This window comes from Ahaetulla prasina, chromosome 1, assembly GCF_028640845.1.
Source record: "Ahaetulla prasina isolate Xishuangbanna chromosome 1, ASM2864084v1, whole genome shotgun sequence".
Taxonomy (NCBI): Eukaryota; Metazoa; Chordata; class Lepidosauria; order Squamata; family Colubridae; genus Ahaetulla; species Ahaetulla prasina.
The window spans coordinates 72319609-72338010 of record NC_080539.1 but is presented as its reverse complement, the minus strand read 5'-3'; the positions used below and the strand labels follow the sequence as shown (position 1 = coordinate 72338010).

At 41.3% G+C, this 18402-nt stretch overlaps 1 protein-coding gene and 1 long non-coding RNA gene across 7 annotated transcripts in view; one reads left to right on the top strand and one right to left on the bottom strand.

The window, feature by feature from the left end:
* Nucleotides 1-12149, bottom strand: part of LOC131203419 (uncharacterized) — a 28129-nt gene extending 15980 nt beyond the window's left edge. The window contains exons 1-2 of the long non-coding RNA XR_009156385.1: nt 11025-12149; nt 9482-9584 (exon numbers count right to left, since the gene is read on the bottom strand). This is a non-coding gene — a long non-coding RNA (uncharacterized LOC131203419). The remainder of the gene's footprint in view (nt 1-9481; nt 9585-11024) is intronic.
* The window catches only part of LOC131201901 (uncharacterized), an 83737-nt gene that overhangs the window by 36996 nt on the left and 28339 nt on the right, over nt 1-18402 (top strand). For 5 of the 6 annotated variants that reach the window (XM_058190646.1, XM_058190483.1, XM_058190400.1 and 2 more), the window contains 6 exons: nt 3744-3881; nt 8944-9200; nt 9485-9608; nt 14541-14765; nt 16249-16404; nt 17425-17627. In XM_058190646.1, coding sequence (XP_058046629.1) covers nt 3744-3881; nt 8944-9200; nt 9485-9608; nt 14541-14765; nt 16249-16404; nt 17425-17627 — 1103 coding nt within the window. The remainder of the gene's footprint in view (nt 1-3743; nt 3882-8943; nt 9201-9484; nt 9609-14540; nt 14766-16248; nt 16405-17424; nt 17628-18402) is intronic. The other variant, XM_058190563.1, reaches the window with a different exon arrangement.

The following is an 18402-nucleotide window of genomic DNA, read 5'->3' as shown; positions in this document are numbered from 1 at the left end:
AGAAAAATACTTTTTCTGCAAGGAAACTTTAAAAATGTGAGCTTCAGAAATGGGATGTACTATTGGGCAGAGTAAGTCATCTGCCTTAGGGAATGGATGCTAGAAAATGTGAGGACAGGGGCAGCAGAATGTTCCTTCTGAACCTATGGATGGCTCCACATTCAATCTTGAGTACAGTCAATAAGGTAAAAGTTCCACTCGCACATGTGTGTTAGTCAATCCCAACTCTAGGGGGCGGTGCTCATCTCCGTTTCAAAGCTGAAGAGCCAGCGCTGTCTGAAAATTTCTCCACGGTCATGTGGCTGGCATGACTAAATGCCAAAGGCGCACAGAATACTCTTACCTTCCCACTAAAGGTGGTCCCTATTTTTCTACGTGCATTTTTTTACGTGCTTTCGAACTTCTAGGTTGGCAGAAGCTGGGACAAATAACGGGAGCTCACCCCGTTACACAGCACTAGGGATTCGAACCGCTGAACTGCCCATCTTTCGATTGACAGCGTCTTAACCACCACGTCTCTTTATACAGTCAATAAATTTCATTAAAAGACCTTTATTGTTGTGCACTACCCAGAGTCTCCTCTAGAGAAGTATAAGTTTGATTAATAAATACATACATAAAATAAATAGAAGAGAAGCTATAATCTTGCTAACGTTAAAGGATAATCCTGGTCTCAGGCTAGTTTTCTTCAAGTGGTCCAATCAGTCCTAACTTTTTCAGAACTCTGCCACCTCCTTACCACTTGCCTGTTCTATGAGTAAAATCTCTGTCAATATCAAAGTTGATGTGATCATTTCTGATTATTATATATCATTTTCTAAACAGTTTGCATAGAACTCTGTAGTTTTATTAGATTAACAAATCTAATAAATAAAATTAAATAAAATACAGAGGGAATTTAGACACTTGGCCTTCCTCCATCTGCAGCTAATTTTCTCACATTATCACCTTTTCTTTCCAGAATTCTTTTGGTTAGAAAAAAGGGAAAACAACATAAAAAGGAGTTGATGCTCAGCCAATTAATACTAGAGAAAAGCAGTGTCAGAGTTTAGGCAGCGTAACTAGTATTATGAGATAAACCCAGGAGCAAAACAAAGCACACAGAGCCTTTAGATAATTAACAGTGGTTTATATACAGCTGAATGTTTACAGACTTATACATGTAAATACCTGATCATACAGCTACTGATACACAGAGAGTATTGTGATACACTATGAGAGAACACAGGAGCAGGAAACGCCCTCTAATGGCTTCCCTTATATAGGCAGCTTCTTACCCAGCTTCTTAAAGTGGCAGTGCTGCCTCATTCCCATTGCTTCAGCTTTCAGTTGCCTCCACTTACAACCTTCCATCAGCTTACAGCTATTAAATCTACATTTCCTGACGAGCAGATCTTTGTGAATAATAATGTACTCTATTCAGGCTCTGCCTGAAGAGGAAGTCAAAGTGGCAGAGGTATTGCATTCTGAAGATTTTAGGTTAAAACCATTGCATCTCCTACTTAAAGGATTAGGAAATGAAAGCTCTTTACTTGAGACCTTCAAGAGCATTGGTGATATTCTAAAGAATAAAATCAATGAGTAAGTGATATGACATAAAGTAAATGGCAAATTTTTATTTTAGTCCATATTAAGAATGTAAACCTAATCTTGCGTAGCTTCTTTTCCAAAAACACTATACTACTAACCAGAGCATATAAAACATTTGCTAGACCAATCCTTGAATACAGCTCGCCTGTCTGGAACCCTCACCACATTTCTGACATCAATACAATTGAACAAGTCCAGAAATATTTTACAAGAAGAGTTCTACATTCCTCTGAAAACAACAAAATACCTATCCCACCAGACTTGAAATCCTAGGCTTAGAAAACTTGGAACTCCGTTGCCTTCAACAAGACCTAAGTTTAACTCATAGAATCATTTATTGTAATGTCCTTCCTGTTAAAGACTACTTCAGCTTTAATTGCAATAATACAAGAGCAACCAATAGATTTAAACTTAATGTTAACCGCTTTAATCTAGATTGCGGACAATATGACTTCTGTAACAGAAGTGCTTGGAATACTTTACCTGACTCTGTGGTCTCTTCCCATAATCCCAAAAGCTTTAACCAAAAACTTTCTAATATTGACCTCACCCCATTCCTAAGAGGACCATATATATATTCTGAGGTTTTCGCGGGTGTTTGTATGTAGGTCTTTGGTTATTCGGGTTTTCTCCCGCATAAAATTGGAAGTATCTTGGCGACGTTTCAACGAAGTCTCATTCGTCATCTTCAGGCTTCAGCTTCGTGCTTCTGGGAAGCACTGAAGATGACGAATGAGACTGTCAGAACGCCAAGATACTCATTTATGGAGAAAACTCAATAACCAAAGACCTATATATATATATATATATATATATATATATATATATATATATATATATATATATATATATATATATATATAGGTCTTCGGTTACTCGTGTTTTCTCCCGCGTAAAATTTGAAGTGTGTTGGCGACGTTTCGACGAAGTCTCATTCGTCATCTTCAGGCTTCAGCTTCGTGCTTCTGGGAGCAATGTGTGATTGCAGCTGTTTCTTCCTTTTAACTGGTAGTGGGGGATTGAACTGATTGGGTGGGAGCTTGGCTGTGCTCTGATTGGATGGGGTTTTTGTGCTCTGATTGGCTGGGGTGTGTCCTGTGTTGGTGGGGGCTTGGTTGTGCTCAGTCTAATCTGTGCTGCAGGGGTTTTGAGCTGGTGAGCTGCATAGCTGTTGTTTGGCTTTGTGGTGGTGCTACATCTTCATAGTGGTTGTCAGTCTGCTGCATGTATGGATTGGAGGGGTTTGAAATGGCTAATGTTGCAGCTGCGGTCTGGCTTCTGGTCCTTGGTCGTGCTTCATGATCAGTGTGGGTTTGGGTCTGCTTTCTGGGTGGATGTGCGGTGGTGACATCCTGTGTGGACCTCGTGAGTGTGGGTCTGGTGTCATTCCTCATGTTAGGGACTCATTTGTCAATAAGGGCGGGTTTCCAGATGGCTGGTAGGCAGGAGGTATCATCTCGTTTGTTCATGCTGTGTGGGCGTTTTTCTATCTCAATGGCTTCTCTGATTATTCTGTTGTTAAAGTGTTCAGTTTTGGCGATAGTTCTGGTCTTTTTAAAGTCAATATCATGTCCTGTGACTTTAAAGTGTTGGACCAGGGAAGAAGTTGGTTCCTCTTTTTTGAATGAGTTCTTGTGTTCTTCAATGCGTGCACTTATTCTTCTGTTGGTTTGTCCAATGTATGTGGTGGGGCAGGCGGTGCATGGGATTTCATATACTCCTTGATTTTCTAACTCAATTTTGTCTTTGGGGTTTCTTAGGATGGTGGATATTTTTTGGTTTGTGCAGAATGCTGTCTTGATATTGTGTTTGTGGAGGATCTTGCTGATTCTGTCTGTGGTGCCTTTTATATATGGGAGGAGGGCTGTGCCGTTTTCTTGTTCTCTGTCTTGGATTTTAGTGGGGGGTTCTTTTTGGATTAGCTTGGTAATCTTATTTCTTTGGAATCCATTGGATATTAGTACGTTAGTGAGAGTGTCTAGTTCGGTTTTTAGGTGTTGTTCGTCAGCTAAGCATTTATTCCTCCTAATATTTACTCATATATATGTTTATATACTATATAATCTTTTTGTATGACACTTATATATATTGTTGTGACAAAATAAATAAATAAATAAATAAATAAATAAAGTATATATATTTGCATCACTTAGGAAATACAGCAGTTGCTACATACTGATCACAGGTGGAGTCCAGAAATGGAAGATGCCCTTGAGGAGCTAGGAGAATTATGGGCGGAATTAAAAAAAAGGCATCAGGAAAATGGCAAGGCGTTGCAGGAAATTGACACAGTGAGTAGCAGCCATCCCTGGAAGCAATATTGTATTCTTCCTTTCTCCTTTGCAATAGTTCAACAAGTATCGTGTATGTTTCCTGTTAAATTCGGGCAATAACGAGGCAGGAGACCAGGATAGTGACAACAGCTCTTTACTATATGGTGAACCCAGCAACCCGGGCTGGGAAAATCCTCTCTTTATATACAGTTTAGCCAGAGGCTTCATCCAATCAGCAACGTGCTTTTTCCCGCTCAGTTTTCCCTCCACAATTCTTAAAGATACATTACACTCCTTCCCTCCCAGAGAACACTTTACCAATATTTACATAAAATTAACATCTTATTTTTCAATGTAATCACGCAAGTAGACTGGGCATCTCCTGACTCTTTCGGACCTGCGCAATGCATTTTCTGGGAGTGAGTCGAGCTGACCGGAGGGACTGTTTGTTCCTCTCAGCTCCTCCTCTAGGCCATCCGGCCCTGGATTATTGGCAGAGTTGTCCCTGCTGTTTTCAGGAGGAACCGGTTGGCGTCGCTGGACCTCCTGGAACTCAGATAAGTCCCGCGTTTGCCCCGGGTTTGAGTCAGTGGTGGATTCATACATTGAATAGTCAGGGTCCGTTTCGTCTGATTCTGCTTTACCGGTTATGCGTTTCCTTATTTGATCTATGTGGCGTTTCCATACCCGGCCATCCTCTATCTCTACTAGATATGATTTTGGTCCTGTTATTTCTAGGATTTTTCCTGCTAACCAGGTCGGGCCCTCGCTGTAGTTGTGTGCCCACACTAAGTCGCCTACTGCCATCCCTCTTGTTTTACCGGGTGCCCCTTTGTAACCGTCTGGTGTGTAGTTTGGGTTTAAACGGTCTAGTGGGCACCTAAGCTTCCGACCCATTAGTAGCTCGGCCGGGCTGCGGCCAGTTGTTACACAGGGGGTTCTGTGTTGGACTGCTAGAAATGTATCGATTTTTGTTTGCCAATCGCCTGGCCTGATTCTGGGCAATGCTTTCTTTGCGCTCCGAACGAAACGTTCTGCAAGGCCGTTCGTCGCAGGGTGGAAAGGCACCGAGAGGACATGTCGGATGCCCTCCTCTGCCAAGTACCCCTCAAACTGGGTTGCCGTGAATTGCGGGCCGTTATCAGAGACTACGGTGTCCGGCAACCCGTGGGTTACGAATAGGTGCCGTAGGACCGAAATCACGGCCTCGGCTGTCATGGATCTCATGAGAATGATTTCCAGCCATTTGGAGTAGGCATCGACTACTACCAGAAAGGTTTGGCCGTGGAAGGGGCCGGCAAAATCGATATGGATCCTAGACCAGGGGCCCTGGGGTCTCTCCCATTCCCGAATCGGGGCCGTTGGGGGTAGCGGTCTGGACTCCTGGCAGGCCTGGCATTTCCCTACCCTTTCAGCAATTTCCGAGTCCATTAAGGGCCACCACACATAGCTTCTCGCTAGACCCTTCATTCTCACGATCCCTGGGTGACCTTCGTGAAGGAGATCCAATACCTTTTTCCTCAATTTCTCCGGGATCACCACTCGATCCCCCCATAGCAGGCACCCCCCTTGAGCTGAGAGTTCCCCACGTTTTTTTACAAACTCTTTAAAACGCTCACCCGGCGCAGCGGGCCAACCTCTTTGTACCCAACCAATTACAGTTCTTATTGTAATGTCCTTATACGAAGCCCGAGCCACCTCTTTGGATGTGACTGGGCCAGAGTCCAAAGAGTCAATTAGCAGAACTGGTATCCCTGGAGTGGGGTCTTCGATAGTCTCTGGTAACGGGCATCTGCTCAGGGCGTCTGCATGCCCTAATTCCTTTCCTGGCCGGTGTAGTAATTTGTAAGAATACGCTGCCAGGAAGATAGTCCATCGGGTCAGTCTGGGCGAAAGTGCCACGGGCGTTGGGCGGTCGCCTGCCAACAGACCTAGCAAAGGTCTATGGTCCGTGATGATTTCAAAATCACGACCAAATACATATTCATGGAATTTCTTTACTCCGGAGACTATAGCCAAGGCTTCCTTATCAAGCTGGCTATAATTCCTTTCCGTTGATGACATGGTTCGGGAGTAATATGCAATAGGGGCTTCTGTGCCATTTGGTTAGCTGTGGCTGAGCACAGCCCCCACCCCATAGGGAGATGCATCGCAGCTTAACACTAATGGCAGCGTGCCATTGTATTGGATAAGGAGGCTATCACTCGATAGGAGATTCTTTACCCCTTCGAATGCCCTAGCTTCCGCCTTTCCCCAAGACCATGCAGCCGTCTTTGCTAGTAATTTATGCAGCGGCTCGGCTACTGTTGCCTTATTCCTTAAGAATACCACGTAGAAGTTGACCAGACCTAAGAATGCCTGTAACTCCGTTTTGTTCTTTGGAACCGGGGCCTTCCTGATGGCCCGTACCTTGCTCTCAGTGGGGTGAATCCCTTCCCTGTCTATCCGGTAGCCCAGGAATTCCACAGACTCAACCCCGATCTGGCATTTGTTCAGTTTAACTGTGAGACCGGCAGACTGGAAAATGCCCAAAACTTTTCGCAGCCTTACCCCTAATTCCTCTAGATTCTCAGCGGATACCAGTACATCGTCAAAGTATGGTACCACCCCTGGTAGGCCCTGCAATAGCCGCTCCATTAGGTTCTGAAATAACCCTGGAGCCACACTAACCCCAAACTGTAACCGGGTACACTTAAAAGCCCCTCTGTGAGTCACAATTGTCTGCGCTTCGGCTGTGCTGCTATCTACGGGCAGCTGTTGATAGGCTTGGGCCAAGTCTAGCTTGGCAAAAACTTGCCCTTGCCCCATTGAGTGCAGTAAGTGCTGTACCACCGGGACGGGGTAAGCACTCTTTTGCAACGCTTTGTTAAGCGTTGCCTTATAGTCAGCGCAAATCCGGACCGACCCGTCCGATTTGACTGGGGTGACTATAGGGGTCTCCCACTTAGCATGGTCAACTGGCACTAGAATTCCCTGGTTTACTAGCTTGTCCAGTTCCCGGTCAATCCTGGGCTTTAGGGCGAACGGGACCCTCCTAGCCTTTAGACGGATAGGGGCAACTTGGGGGTCTAAGTTAAAAGAGATAGGGGTCCCCGTGTACTTGCCCAGGCAGTCTCTGAAAACGTCCCCAAATTCTTTCACGAGTGCGTCTTTGAGGTTGACTTCGTTTCTGAAGATTCCAGTCACTCCCATGCCCAATGCTCGGAACCAGTCCAGTCCCAACAAGCTTGGCAGGGTCCCATCGACTATGGTGATGGGCAGAGTTTTCTTGTAGTGTCCATACTCGACGTGGACGGACGTTACCCCTCGAACAGGGATGCGATTTCCTTGGTAGTCTTGTACCCTTAATTTCTGCGGTTTCAGCTTGCGCTTTGCGATGGCGGGTACGGCTTTCACGAGAGTGTCCCAGGACATGATCGTGATCGCTGAGCCGGTGTCCACCTCCAATCGGCACGGCACCCCCTCAATCTTTGCTTTCGTAAAGATTTTTTTTTCTAGGCGTGTTGTTGCGTGACCCACTCTCACGACAGTCTGATTCAACTTCGCGCCTTTTTTGAATTGACCAATCATGGGCCGCTTCGCCGTTCCAGCGCTCTGGTTGGTCGGTTTGAATTTTTGGCGGGAAGGTTGGGGTGCTCGACAGACCTGTGCTAGGTGCCCCTTCCTTTCGCACCGCCGACAAGTTGCATCCTTAAATCTGCATTGTTGTCGTTGGTGTTGCCCTCCGCAACTCGCGCAGTCACCCCGGTCTTCTTTCTCCGGCCTCCCGGTGTGGAAGACTCCTTCCTCCTCCTCACCGTCCGATTCGGCCTGGACCTCTTCATTGTGGACCGGGGTTGATTTCGCACCAGCCGTTGGTGCGACCTGCTTTTGTAGGGTTTCCGCCGCTTGGGTAGACATCTCGTTAGCCCTGGCTTCGTCCAAGGCGTTTGCCAGCGTTAAGTTGCTTTTGGACAGCAGCCGCCGTCGCAAACGGATGTCCCTGACCCCACGAATGAGTTGCTCCAGCAATGCCTCGTCCAAGTCTCGGAACTCGCAATGGTTCGTGGCTTTCCTCAGGGCTGCCATGTATACGCTGATGGACTCGCCCTCTTGCTGCCTACGCTCCCTGAATTCGTACCGTTGCACATACTTGGATGGCGTTGGTGCATAATGGGCTTTCAATAGGGTCTGTAGAGTCTGCCACGGCACCGATTGTACCGGCGTTGGCTCCGCCAACGATTCTGCGGTGTCGAAAACCTCTGGACCGCAGTGGCTCAGGAAATACGCTCGCTTCCTGTTGTCTGAGACTCCTTGGAGTTCGTTCGCTTCGAGGAAACACTCGAAACGAGCCATGTATGACCCCCATTTCTCCTTAGCTGGGTCGAATGGCGCTGGCGGTGTGTAGCTGGACATCGCTGCTTTCCGCCCCTTGTTTGCTGGGTTCGCGTCTTCCTGGTGACTTCAGCTTTTTTCCTGGCTCTCTTAGCCTCGAGATCCCATCCTCGTCGCCAGTGTTAAATTCGGGCAATAACGAGGCAGGAGACCAGGATAGTGACAACAGCTCTTTACTATATGGTGAACCCAGCAACCCGGGCTGGGAAAATCCTCTCTTTATATACAGTTTAGCCAGAGGCTTCATCCAATCAGCAACGTGCTTTTTCCCGCTCAGTTTTCCCTCCACAATTCTTAAAGATACATTACATTTCCCCTTCAATCCTGGATGTGGAAATGGAAGCAGGGGAATGTACCATATTAAATTGGGACAAACACTACCGGATGAGCTCTGGTAGAATGGGAAATGGGAATTAAGAAAACAAGTCAGTTCTAAAACTTGTATCTTACTCATTGCAAGTTCTAATCCCAAGATAACTTCCATTTTTGTTCTCTCTCCAAGTGGTTCATTTGCTCTGAAAAATTTTTTTACAAGCATCTGGCTTTGCTTCTTTTTGGTGGAGTGTTCCTACACAATTTTTCCTACTGTTAGAAAGTTGACCCTGGGGATTTGTGTGAACTCTTTTCTCCTCCAAAAAAGGCTATTCGGGTGCTATATATCATGGGCTCGATGTAGCTCATGTATATTTTTCCTTTCTCTTTGCAGGCTTTGCAGCTGGTTGGGGAGCTAGAAGCAGCTGAGTGTTGGCTAGAAACTGTGGCAGGCTTGCTCTCTGAGCCAAGAGCAACAAAGAACCTTGATGACCTCCAGAGAGATCTGCAAAAAGTTGGCACCTTGAAGAACAAAGCTGGAGCATGGGCTGCTAAGATTCACACTCTGCAGGAAGAAATGCAGATGGTGTCCTCCTCGGAACACACAGCAGCTGCGATGATTCAGAGAAAAATGAAACGAGTAAAGGAAAAGTAAGTTCCTAAGGATCAAAATACTGTAGTGCTTTCTGGGCGAAAGTAATATAACAGCTGGGCGTTTCAGAAGGTAATACAAAGGGACCGCATTTCTTCAGGGAGCCCTAAATTTAAAAGACAGCTAAGCAAGAAAAGTTGACTTAAAGAAATAGGGCTGTTTAATAAGGTCTTTCTTGTTGCTAGAGGTTTGTCTCCTGAGCTAACCTGTTGTTTCTGCTTGATAAAGCAGAGTAAATTTCTCTGTGCCTTATATTGCTAAATAGTTTACATTTTCTCACCAGGCTGGTCGGTGTACAGGAAGCCCTCCAGCGCCAAGCATCCGATTTACACGACTCCCTGATTTTAATGGAGTTCTTACAGAACGTCCAGATGGATCAGACGCTAAACCAAAAAAGCCAAATAAAGGTGAGAAGCAAAGAAAAGGAGGAGAAATGAATTACACAATAATGGAATAACAAGAGTTGAAAGGACTTTTGAGTTTTTCTAGTCCAAATCCCTGCTGAAGCAGAAGACCCTATTCCATTGCAGACCAATGGCTGTCAAATCTCTTCTTAAAAACCTCCAGTGATGGAGCACCCAAAACTTTTGAAGGCAAACCATTCCACTCATTAATTGTTCTCACTGATAGGAAATTAGGTTGAACCTCTCTTTCATCAGCTTCCATCTGTTACTTCTTATCTTGCTCTGAGGTGCTATGGACAATAGGTCAGTCCCCCTCTTCTCTATGACAGAAATGTGATCTCAATACCTTCCAGTCAGTGGGAAGCATATATTATGAGAAACTTCTCTTTATTATTTTGTTTGGACAGCAGGATGTCATCTGATATCTCAGTTCAGAGTTAACTCACCAAAATAAGGCTTTTGCTATTAAGGGTCAGGATTTCAGTTCTTGCTTGGATATCACTTGGTTCTGGGATGGTATATTGTCTCTAAACAGATCATTTGGTGACCAAGAGTAGTTGTTATTCTTTTTTTCAGGATTTATTAAATCTCAAGAGAAATATGGCAACTAAATTACAATTGGTAAAGACTTTTTATAGCTGAATTTTAACCTCATTTTAGTTCTGATCATCTCCAATTGTGAAAGCATTGGCTCTAATCCACTAACTGCAACAACTGATACTAGATGAACTGTCACATTAATCTGCTCGGCTGTTTACTGAAATATTTCTTGAAGTTCATGAGAAAGAACTGGCATTTAAAAATATGGTTGATATCAATTTTAGGCTGATTGATAAATTGATGTGAACCACATTGTGGTTAATGTTTTGTGAGCATATCTAGTAAATAAATCCAAGGGAAGTCTTTTGTGTAGCAGTACCCTGTCTTTGCAGTAATCTCCAAATTTAAATCTGTCACAGTGCCTCATTTCCCACTGATTGAAGAAACTTTTATTTTAAATGTTTACCAATTACTTTTATCATCTATTACTTGCAAATATTTACAATCTATTTTGTTACTGCTTTGTTATTTTATTTATTTAAACAGGTAACAATCTTTACTTTTTAATGTTAAGATAGGTTTTTTTTACAAGATTGTTTATTATTACTGCTTCTATAAATTAGCTGTTGCCCTTATTGTAAGATAATGCTTGATATAGATGAAGAGTAGGGATCTAGCTTTTTATCATTTTTATATAAAAAAAATAGAAAGAAAACTCAAAGGCTTCTAACCTTCATATATTGCAAAATAATTCTGTGTATGGATGTCTTGTTACTGTTAATTTTTATATGCCATTGATATTTAAATCAGTTTATTTACACACAGTAGCAAAGAAATATGAAGTAAGACATATCAACTAATACTATATATGCAGCTCACATCTCTAATTAATTCTTCCAATTATGAATAAAATCCCAAAGGTGCTTTTTTTCAAAAGGCAATGGATGCTTCTCATCCAAGAAGCTTCTTCAGCCATGATTTGGATGATTGAGAAGCTCCATAGACATTAGGGATCAAATGCTTATCTGAATATAAAAAGAGAGATGAGATGAGTTTTTTATGTCATTTTATAACTGATAGAGAATTAGTACCATTGAATCATTGTCATAGACTCTGTTGTGTGATCATAAAAGCATTCAGTACCCATTTTCTTCAGTACCCATTGAATTATATGCCAGCATTATATGCTAGCATATAATTCAAAAGAAAATGAGCATCAAGAAAAACAGTAAGTCTTCCAAAACAAAATGAATATGTGAAGCAAATTTTGTCCTAAAGAGAATCACTATGAAAGACCACATCATAAGAACCAATGCCAGGCTTGTAATTTTTGTAAATAGCATGAAAAATCTTCTGGTACTAAGGAGATTCTCAAGCACTTAAAGTTATTAGCCCCTGTGTAGACTTCAGTTTTAAACGAATATCCAATGATTCTGCTTTTCATGGGAAGGGAAAGCTCATTGATCAACAATTAGTTATTACTCCAATTACTTGGTTTAAGATATAATCTCCAAATCCTGTCCAAGTCCTTATGAAAGGATTATCTTGCTATTTTCAAGTTTGGATTTCCCCATAGCGTTCATGTAACATGCTCATACAGAATAAAAGAGTTGGAATGCTATTGAATGCTAACCCATTTAATACATTAGAATGAGAATTCCATACTTACCTAACAACCAAACATGTTAAATATACCAGTTTCTGAATTACCTACAAAGGCAAAAACCCAGGAAGCAAAATTTACCATTTATGACTATAAAATAAACTGTTTGATATAAATTTAAATCTAGAGCATTTTTTTTCATGAGATTTAAATGGAGCAGGATTTAAATGGAGTTTATAAAATTTATTCTGTGACTTTGAACTTTTTCATGATATTTGGATAACAAATGCAAATCATACATATCACTGGATATGTATATTAGCATAATATTAAAATTGTTATTTCTCTAACCAGTTTGCTGGAAAATTCATTTGGAAAAATAATCTGGAAAGATTTTACTTTCTTACCTTAAGCTTACCTTAAGAGTAGAGCAGTAAGGCTGGCTGGAGAATTTTGGGAGTTGAAATCCACCCATCTTAAAGCTGAGAAAGACAGGAGTAATATGGATAGTATAATATCCTGTCCCTGCGCATGAAATTTCTCATGAAAACGTCTCTATTTTTTTACATAGCATATATTTTGTGTGAAGTTTTCAGTTATGATTTCAGTCATCGTTGAGATGGGTTGCTATATAGATTGATTCATTGGCTAAATAAATAAATATGGATTGATTATCTGGGGACAGTGTGTTACCAGTTTCATCCATATTGAGATTTATCAGGCATATGTAACCAGATCTATTTTTAGATATCCTGCATGATGCTAATCACAGCGCAGTCATATAAAATGCAATGTTGTATGAGTTCATTCCTGGATTTGAACCCCAATAAGGAGGATCTGACTAAATATATCATAAGTCCCAATAAGGATAGTAACATATGGCCTCACTGTAGTCCATGAAATAGAAGATTTTTCCCTGACCTTATCAGGAGCCTATACAGATAGTCCTCAATTTATAATGGTTCATTTAGTGACTATTCAAAATTACAACAGCACTGAAAAATGTGATTTCTGACATACTCTAATAGAGAGAAATTCCTGAAGATGGGATCCAGCATGAGTCCGAAAGCTCAGAAAAATAAATCTCTGCTCCTGATGACTTACCCAGATTTGATTTTGACTTATGACTGTTTTTCACACTTAACAACTGTTGAAGCATCCCCAGGGTCCCATGATCAAAATTTGGATGCTTGGCAACTGGTTCATATTGATGACGGTTGCAGTGTCCTGCAGTCTTGTGATCTACTTTTGCAACCTTCTGACAAGCAAAGTCAATAGGGAAGCTAGATTCACATAACAAACGTGTTATTAACTGAACAACTGCAGTGATCCACATAACAACTCTGACAAGAAAGGTCATAAAATGGGTCAAAATTCACTTAACAACTGTCTCGCTTAGCGACAGAAATGTTGGGCTCGATTGTGGTCGAAAGTCAAGGACTACCTATATAAGCTCTTTGTGTTTAAGTATTTTCATCAGAATCTAATTAAAAATCAGATGTTTCACAATTAAAGTCTCAATAAAGGCTCCTTTATTAACATCCTTTTTTCCCTATCTTTAGCGATGCTAAAACTGTTTGTGTTTTTTCTATGTCACTGTGCTTCCAGATTCTTACCCTGGTTTTTAGTATTTTATTAGCTTTTTCTAAGTTCTTATAGCAGCTTTAGAAATTGTTTGACTAACTGGGAAACCATGTTTCCTCTTATATGAATTTTATCTGTAATAGTATCAAAACATGTTTGGAATATATCCATTGAATCTTTTATTCCTCTAAACTTACTAGTAAAGTTCTTATTTGTTTCTTTAAGAGAGGACATCACACTTTCAATTTTTTCAATGGATATTTCAATGAACAGCTGGTGCTGTAGCATTGTACATCATTCTAGCACAAGTTAGAGCCTCAAGATAGTCCTCCTTTTGAAGATATATAGGCAGTAAGAGCACAAACGTGCCTACCGTTCCTGTCCTATTGTTTTTCTTTTCTTCTTCCTATATATATATATGCTTATACCTCCTAATATTTACTCATATATATGTTTATATACTATATAATCTTTTTGTATGATACTTACATATATTGTTGTGACAAAATAAATAAATAAATAAATAAATAAATAAATAAATAAAGCAATAGCAATAGAACTTAGACTTCTATATCGCTTCACAGTGCTTTACAGCCCTCTCTAAGCAGTTTACAGAATCAGCATATTGCCCCCAACAATCTGAGTCCTCATTTTACCAACTTCAGAAGGATGGAAGGCTGAATCAACCTATATATGATATTTAGATGAAGAAACATAGATTGGTCACTTCTTTATCCATTCTAATTAAGGAAATATTTTTCTTGTTCCACTCAATCATGTGAGATTCTTGGAGATTGCCTGGGCAAGTCCCTGAAGTTTTCTTGGCAAGATTTTTCAGAAGTGGTTTGCCATTGCCTGATACCTAGAGCTAAGAGAGAGTGACTGGCCCAAGGCCACCCAGCTGGCTTTGTGCTGGATCTTCTAATTTCTAGCCTGATGCCCTGACCACTACACAAAACTGGGTCTCATTTAAGGAGATATGTAACTCTAAGGCCAGAAGAACAGAAAAACACACAAACATCTTGACTGGCAGTTTAAATAACAAATGATTTATTGAGCGGGATTAAGTCTTACTATCTTTCTGTTTTAAATCCCTCCTTTGTAGAATTGAAATAATGTTAATTTCTTTCCAAAATTTCTATGATAATTAATACAATGATCTATGTATTTTAATACCAATATTGCTTGTATACTTATTTTGCTTTCAGGGTGCACCAAACCAGTTCGGTTCCCCAGAAACGTTGCACCTTGTCTTAGCCCAAAGTGCTCAACAGGGGAACAGCAAGGACATGAGTAGACCACTAAAGGAATTACAAGAAGCAGTGGAAATGCTGAACAATGTGGTGAAGGAACGAGAGCAGGCCTTGAAGGCGGCAACTGAAACCGAGAGCCTGGAGTACTTTCCTCAGGTCATGAAAGATGAGGAAATTGGGGTAAGAGAAAGCTAAGAGGTGCCACATATCAGCATGCTTCTCTAATGGTTAGACTAAAAACTATAGATGTTCTCTCTCTAGTCCAGGGGTCTCCAACCTTGCCAGCTTTAAGCCTGGAGGACTTCAACTCCCAGAATTCCCCAGCCAGCTTTGCTGAATTCTGGGAGTTGAAGTCCTCCAGGCTTAAAGCTGGCAAGATTGGAGACCCCTGGACTAGAGAGAGAACATCTATAGTTTTTACTCTGGCCCAACTCATTGCTTGTTGTGATAATGTTTCTGATATTGAAACAAGAATCTGAGATATACCAATCAGTAGTTTTTCCTGACTATCTATTAAAGATACGTCTATACCAGCAATACAGAATCTTTTTCATGTTGTCACATTGTTGGCTTGCTTTAATCCAGTGCAACTCTTCATACAGAGTTGCACTTTCATAAAATCTTGAAAGGTGTTTAAGGGAGGCTGATTTATATCACATGAGATTGCTATGGTCCATTGAATTCTGCATTGTCTACTCAGACTGTCAACAGTGCTTCACAGTCAGAGCACTGAAGAATTCAAGGAGAATTTTTCCGAGATTTAGAGATCCTGGGGACTGAACCTGAGATCCATTTGCATGTAAATCATGTCCTTCACCTGTGATGAGTTCCCCAAAGTAAATGAGTTGCTCCTTACATTTCCTCCCAGATGTTCTTATATTACTGAGACTCTGTTTACATTACATTCTGTCTCATGCCTTTTCACACTGTCCCTACATGGCTTTTCACACACTTTCATCCCATCCATATAGAAATTATGGGAATTTCTCAGAAGTAAATCTTCAAATATATTGGATTAAACGTGTAAATGGCCCAAACTAGCACTACAGTGGATACTATGAAATCCTTCAACAAATGGGTCTGCAAATCTAAGAATCGTAAGGGAAGGTGGCACATGTCAAAAATGCATAAATCAATATTTTGTCTGAAGAAAAACAGCCAGTATGAATATCCTGGTTTTCGTATTAACAAATCTGCAGTAGGGTGCAAATTAAGACCAACATACAGCCATTTTAAAGGGGCGGCAAACATTGTAAAATCTGCTTGGACAGAAAATGTTCTTAAATGATGGAAGGATGAGACAAATTCAGAAACCTAGAATTCAGTCTGGGGTAAACCAAAGAGTTCTTCATCTAGACAAGTGCAATTTTGTGTATTAAACAGATAGCAATAGCACTTAGACTTCTATACCATTTCATAATGCTTTACAGCCCTTTCTAAGCAGTTTACAGAGTCAGCATATTGCCCCCAACAATCTGGGTCCTCGTTTTACTGACCTCAGAAGGATGGAAAGCTGAATCAACCTTGAGCAGGCCAGGATCGAACACCTGGCAGTCAGCAGAGTTAGCCTGCACTATTGCATTCTAACTACTGTGCCACTACAGCTCTATATAACATCCTGTGAAGAAATATAGGGCTTCATGTTTGTTCTTTTTCTTCTTAGCTGAGCTGGGTTACCTCACAGATTGAAACAATCGGGGAGAGAGCAGAAACACTGGCTCAGGACCTAATTCAAGCAGAGAGGAGTTTTACCTCAGTAAAAACTGAGATGGATCTGTTTGATGTGCAGGGCATTCAGAAAAGGCAAGAAGAGATAGAGGTGAGATCCAGAGCTTTGGTTCTGACTTTGAAGGATGTTGAAATTGTGTTGGTTTTCCCCACTTTGGAAAGTTTTTAGATGGCACTGGTTTTTAAAATTAAAATTAATTGAAATGCACTGTACAACTATTCTATGTTTTCCTCCTTTATGCTTCCATTTGTATAATATAAATGGAGGAACTGGTAAGAAATGGAAGAGTTACAAATGGAGGGTAATATTATCTGCATCCCTTGTAAAAATCCAGGAATGAGGTAAGGAAATTGTTTAATAACTGTTCTGTTGGGAACCATTCCATCGCCTGTTAATCTTGTCTGCAATGAGAGCTAACTTTTCTTGTTTAGCTCATTCTGGTTGTTTGTTTTTACGAGTTTGGCCTTGGGCTCATCTCAAATGTATGTGGGTGAGGAATGTCCTGGGATTTAGAATTAGATTGGCTCTGGTATATAAGAACAAATATATTTTGCTGTAGTCAGAATGTCCCAAATGACACTTACTGGATGCTTAAATGCATTCCTGGACTTTGTAGGTTGCAGATTTGGGGGTTAATAGTTGGAAATAGTTGAACATATTCCAAGGGTTAAGTGGTGTGAAGTGCTTCTCCTGTTTGCACAGATGTAAATGCAGCAACAATTAGCCCAATGTCCACAAAGTTGCTGGGCTCAGTAGCCACTCCCCCAAATAAGTTTCAGTATCTCATAGCAGATGTGGGGACTATAGATCTTAAAGAAGACATTATACATAGCTTTTTTTAAAAAAAATCTATTCTACCTAGTTACCATTGCAAATCACAGAAGATTATCTCACAAGTTTAAGTTTGACTATAATTTTGAGCAGTACTTTTTAAAGAGATATGATGTTTATTGGTTCTGACCATCTGTGCTTTTTTTTTTTTAGCTTTCCCCACCCCAAAAAATCAATAGCAAGAAACCTATCCTTTCTGAGATAGAACAAGAATTTGCTATCTGGAAGGAACTAAGAAAGTGTCTTCACTACTGTGAATTGTTGTTCTGTGTCCCATAGAGTGATATGTCTCAGCTGGAGGGAAATATAGAGGAAGTGGAAAGAGCAGTTACTCACCTGGTTCAGGTATCTGATGACTCCAAACCAATTCTTGAAATATTAGAGGCTTGGAAAGATCTTCAAAAACTGGTGCTAGAAAATTCAATTCATGGACATCAGACTGTTCGTTTATGGCAATTCTTTAAAGGCTATCTGGCCATTATGTAAGTTACTTTCTCTTTCTCTTATTCTCCTTAAAATCTTGGGATGCAAGCAGTGGTGGGTTTCAATGGGTGTTACCACCGGTTCACTTCATGCATGTGCTTTGCTTGCACTTTGCTTGTTTTGCTCGCATGCACACCAGACTTGCGCTCTGTGCAAGCACATTGCATTTCAGAACAGCTGAGGCATGGCAATCCGCTCTGCCGCGCCTATCAGCTGGGCTAAAAATGAACAAATATAGGTATAATGCAGGGGTAGGCAGGAGGGCCCAGCTGACAGTTGAAACGAACTGGTTCACTCTCACCATCGCCGCTACTGGCTCGCCCAAACTGGGGTGAACTGGTAGCAACCCACCACTGGATGCAAGATGCCCAGAATTAAGAACTGTCTTAAATTACAAAAACAAAAAAGATTGTTTTTCAGGCAGCATACCGACATTTCGTTGGAAGAAAAATCTATCTGGTTCAGTTCCAAGCCGGCAGAAAGGCAAGGGAAATAAAATGGAGGCTTATTAGAAAGAAGGATTCTGTTTGCTGATGAGCAGAACCACCCACAGCATGTGGTTCTGGGGCAGCTGACCAAATGGCTAAATGAGCGGATGGATCTTTATAGGTTTCTGGGGCTTTGTGTTTGAAATGCTTCAGGGGATTGTGCAATGTAGTGAGCCTGGTGTCTTTTCCTATTCTAATGGTGGTGGGTTAATCCTGTTATTGTCCTAAATGTTCACCTCCTGTCCTTAGAATTTGGGTGGGGAAATGCAAATTTTAATGCCATCAT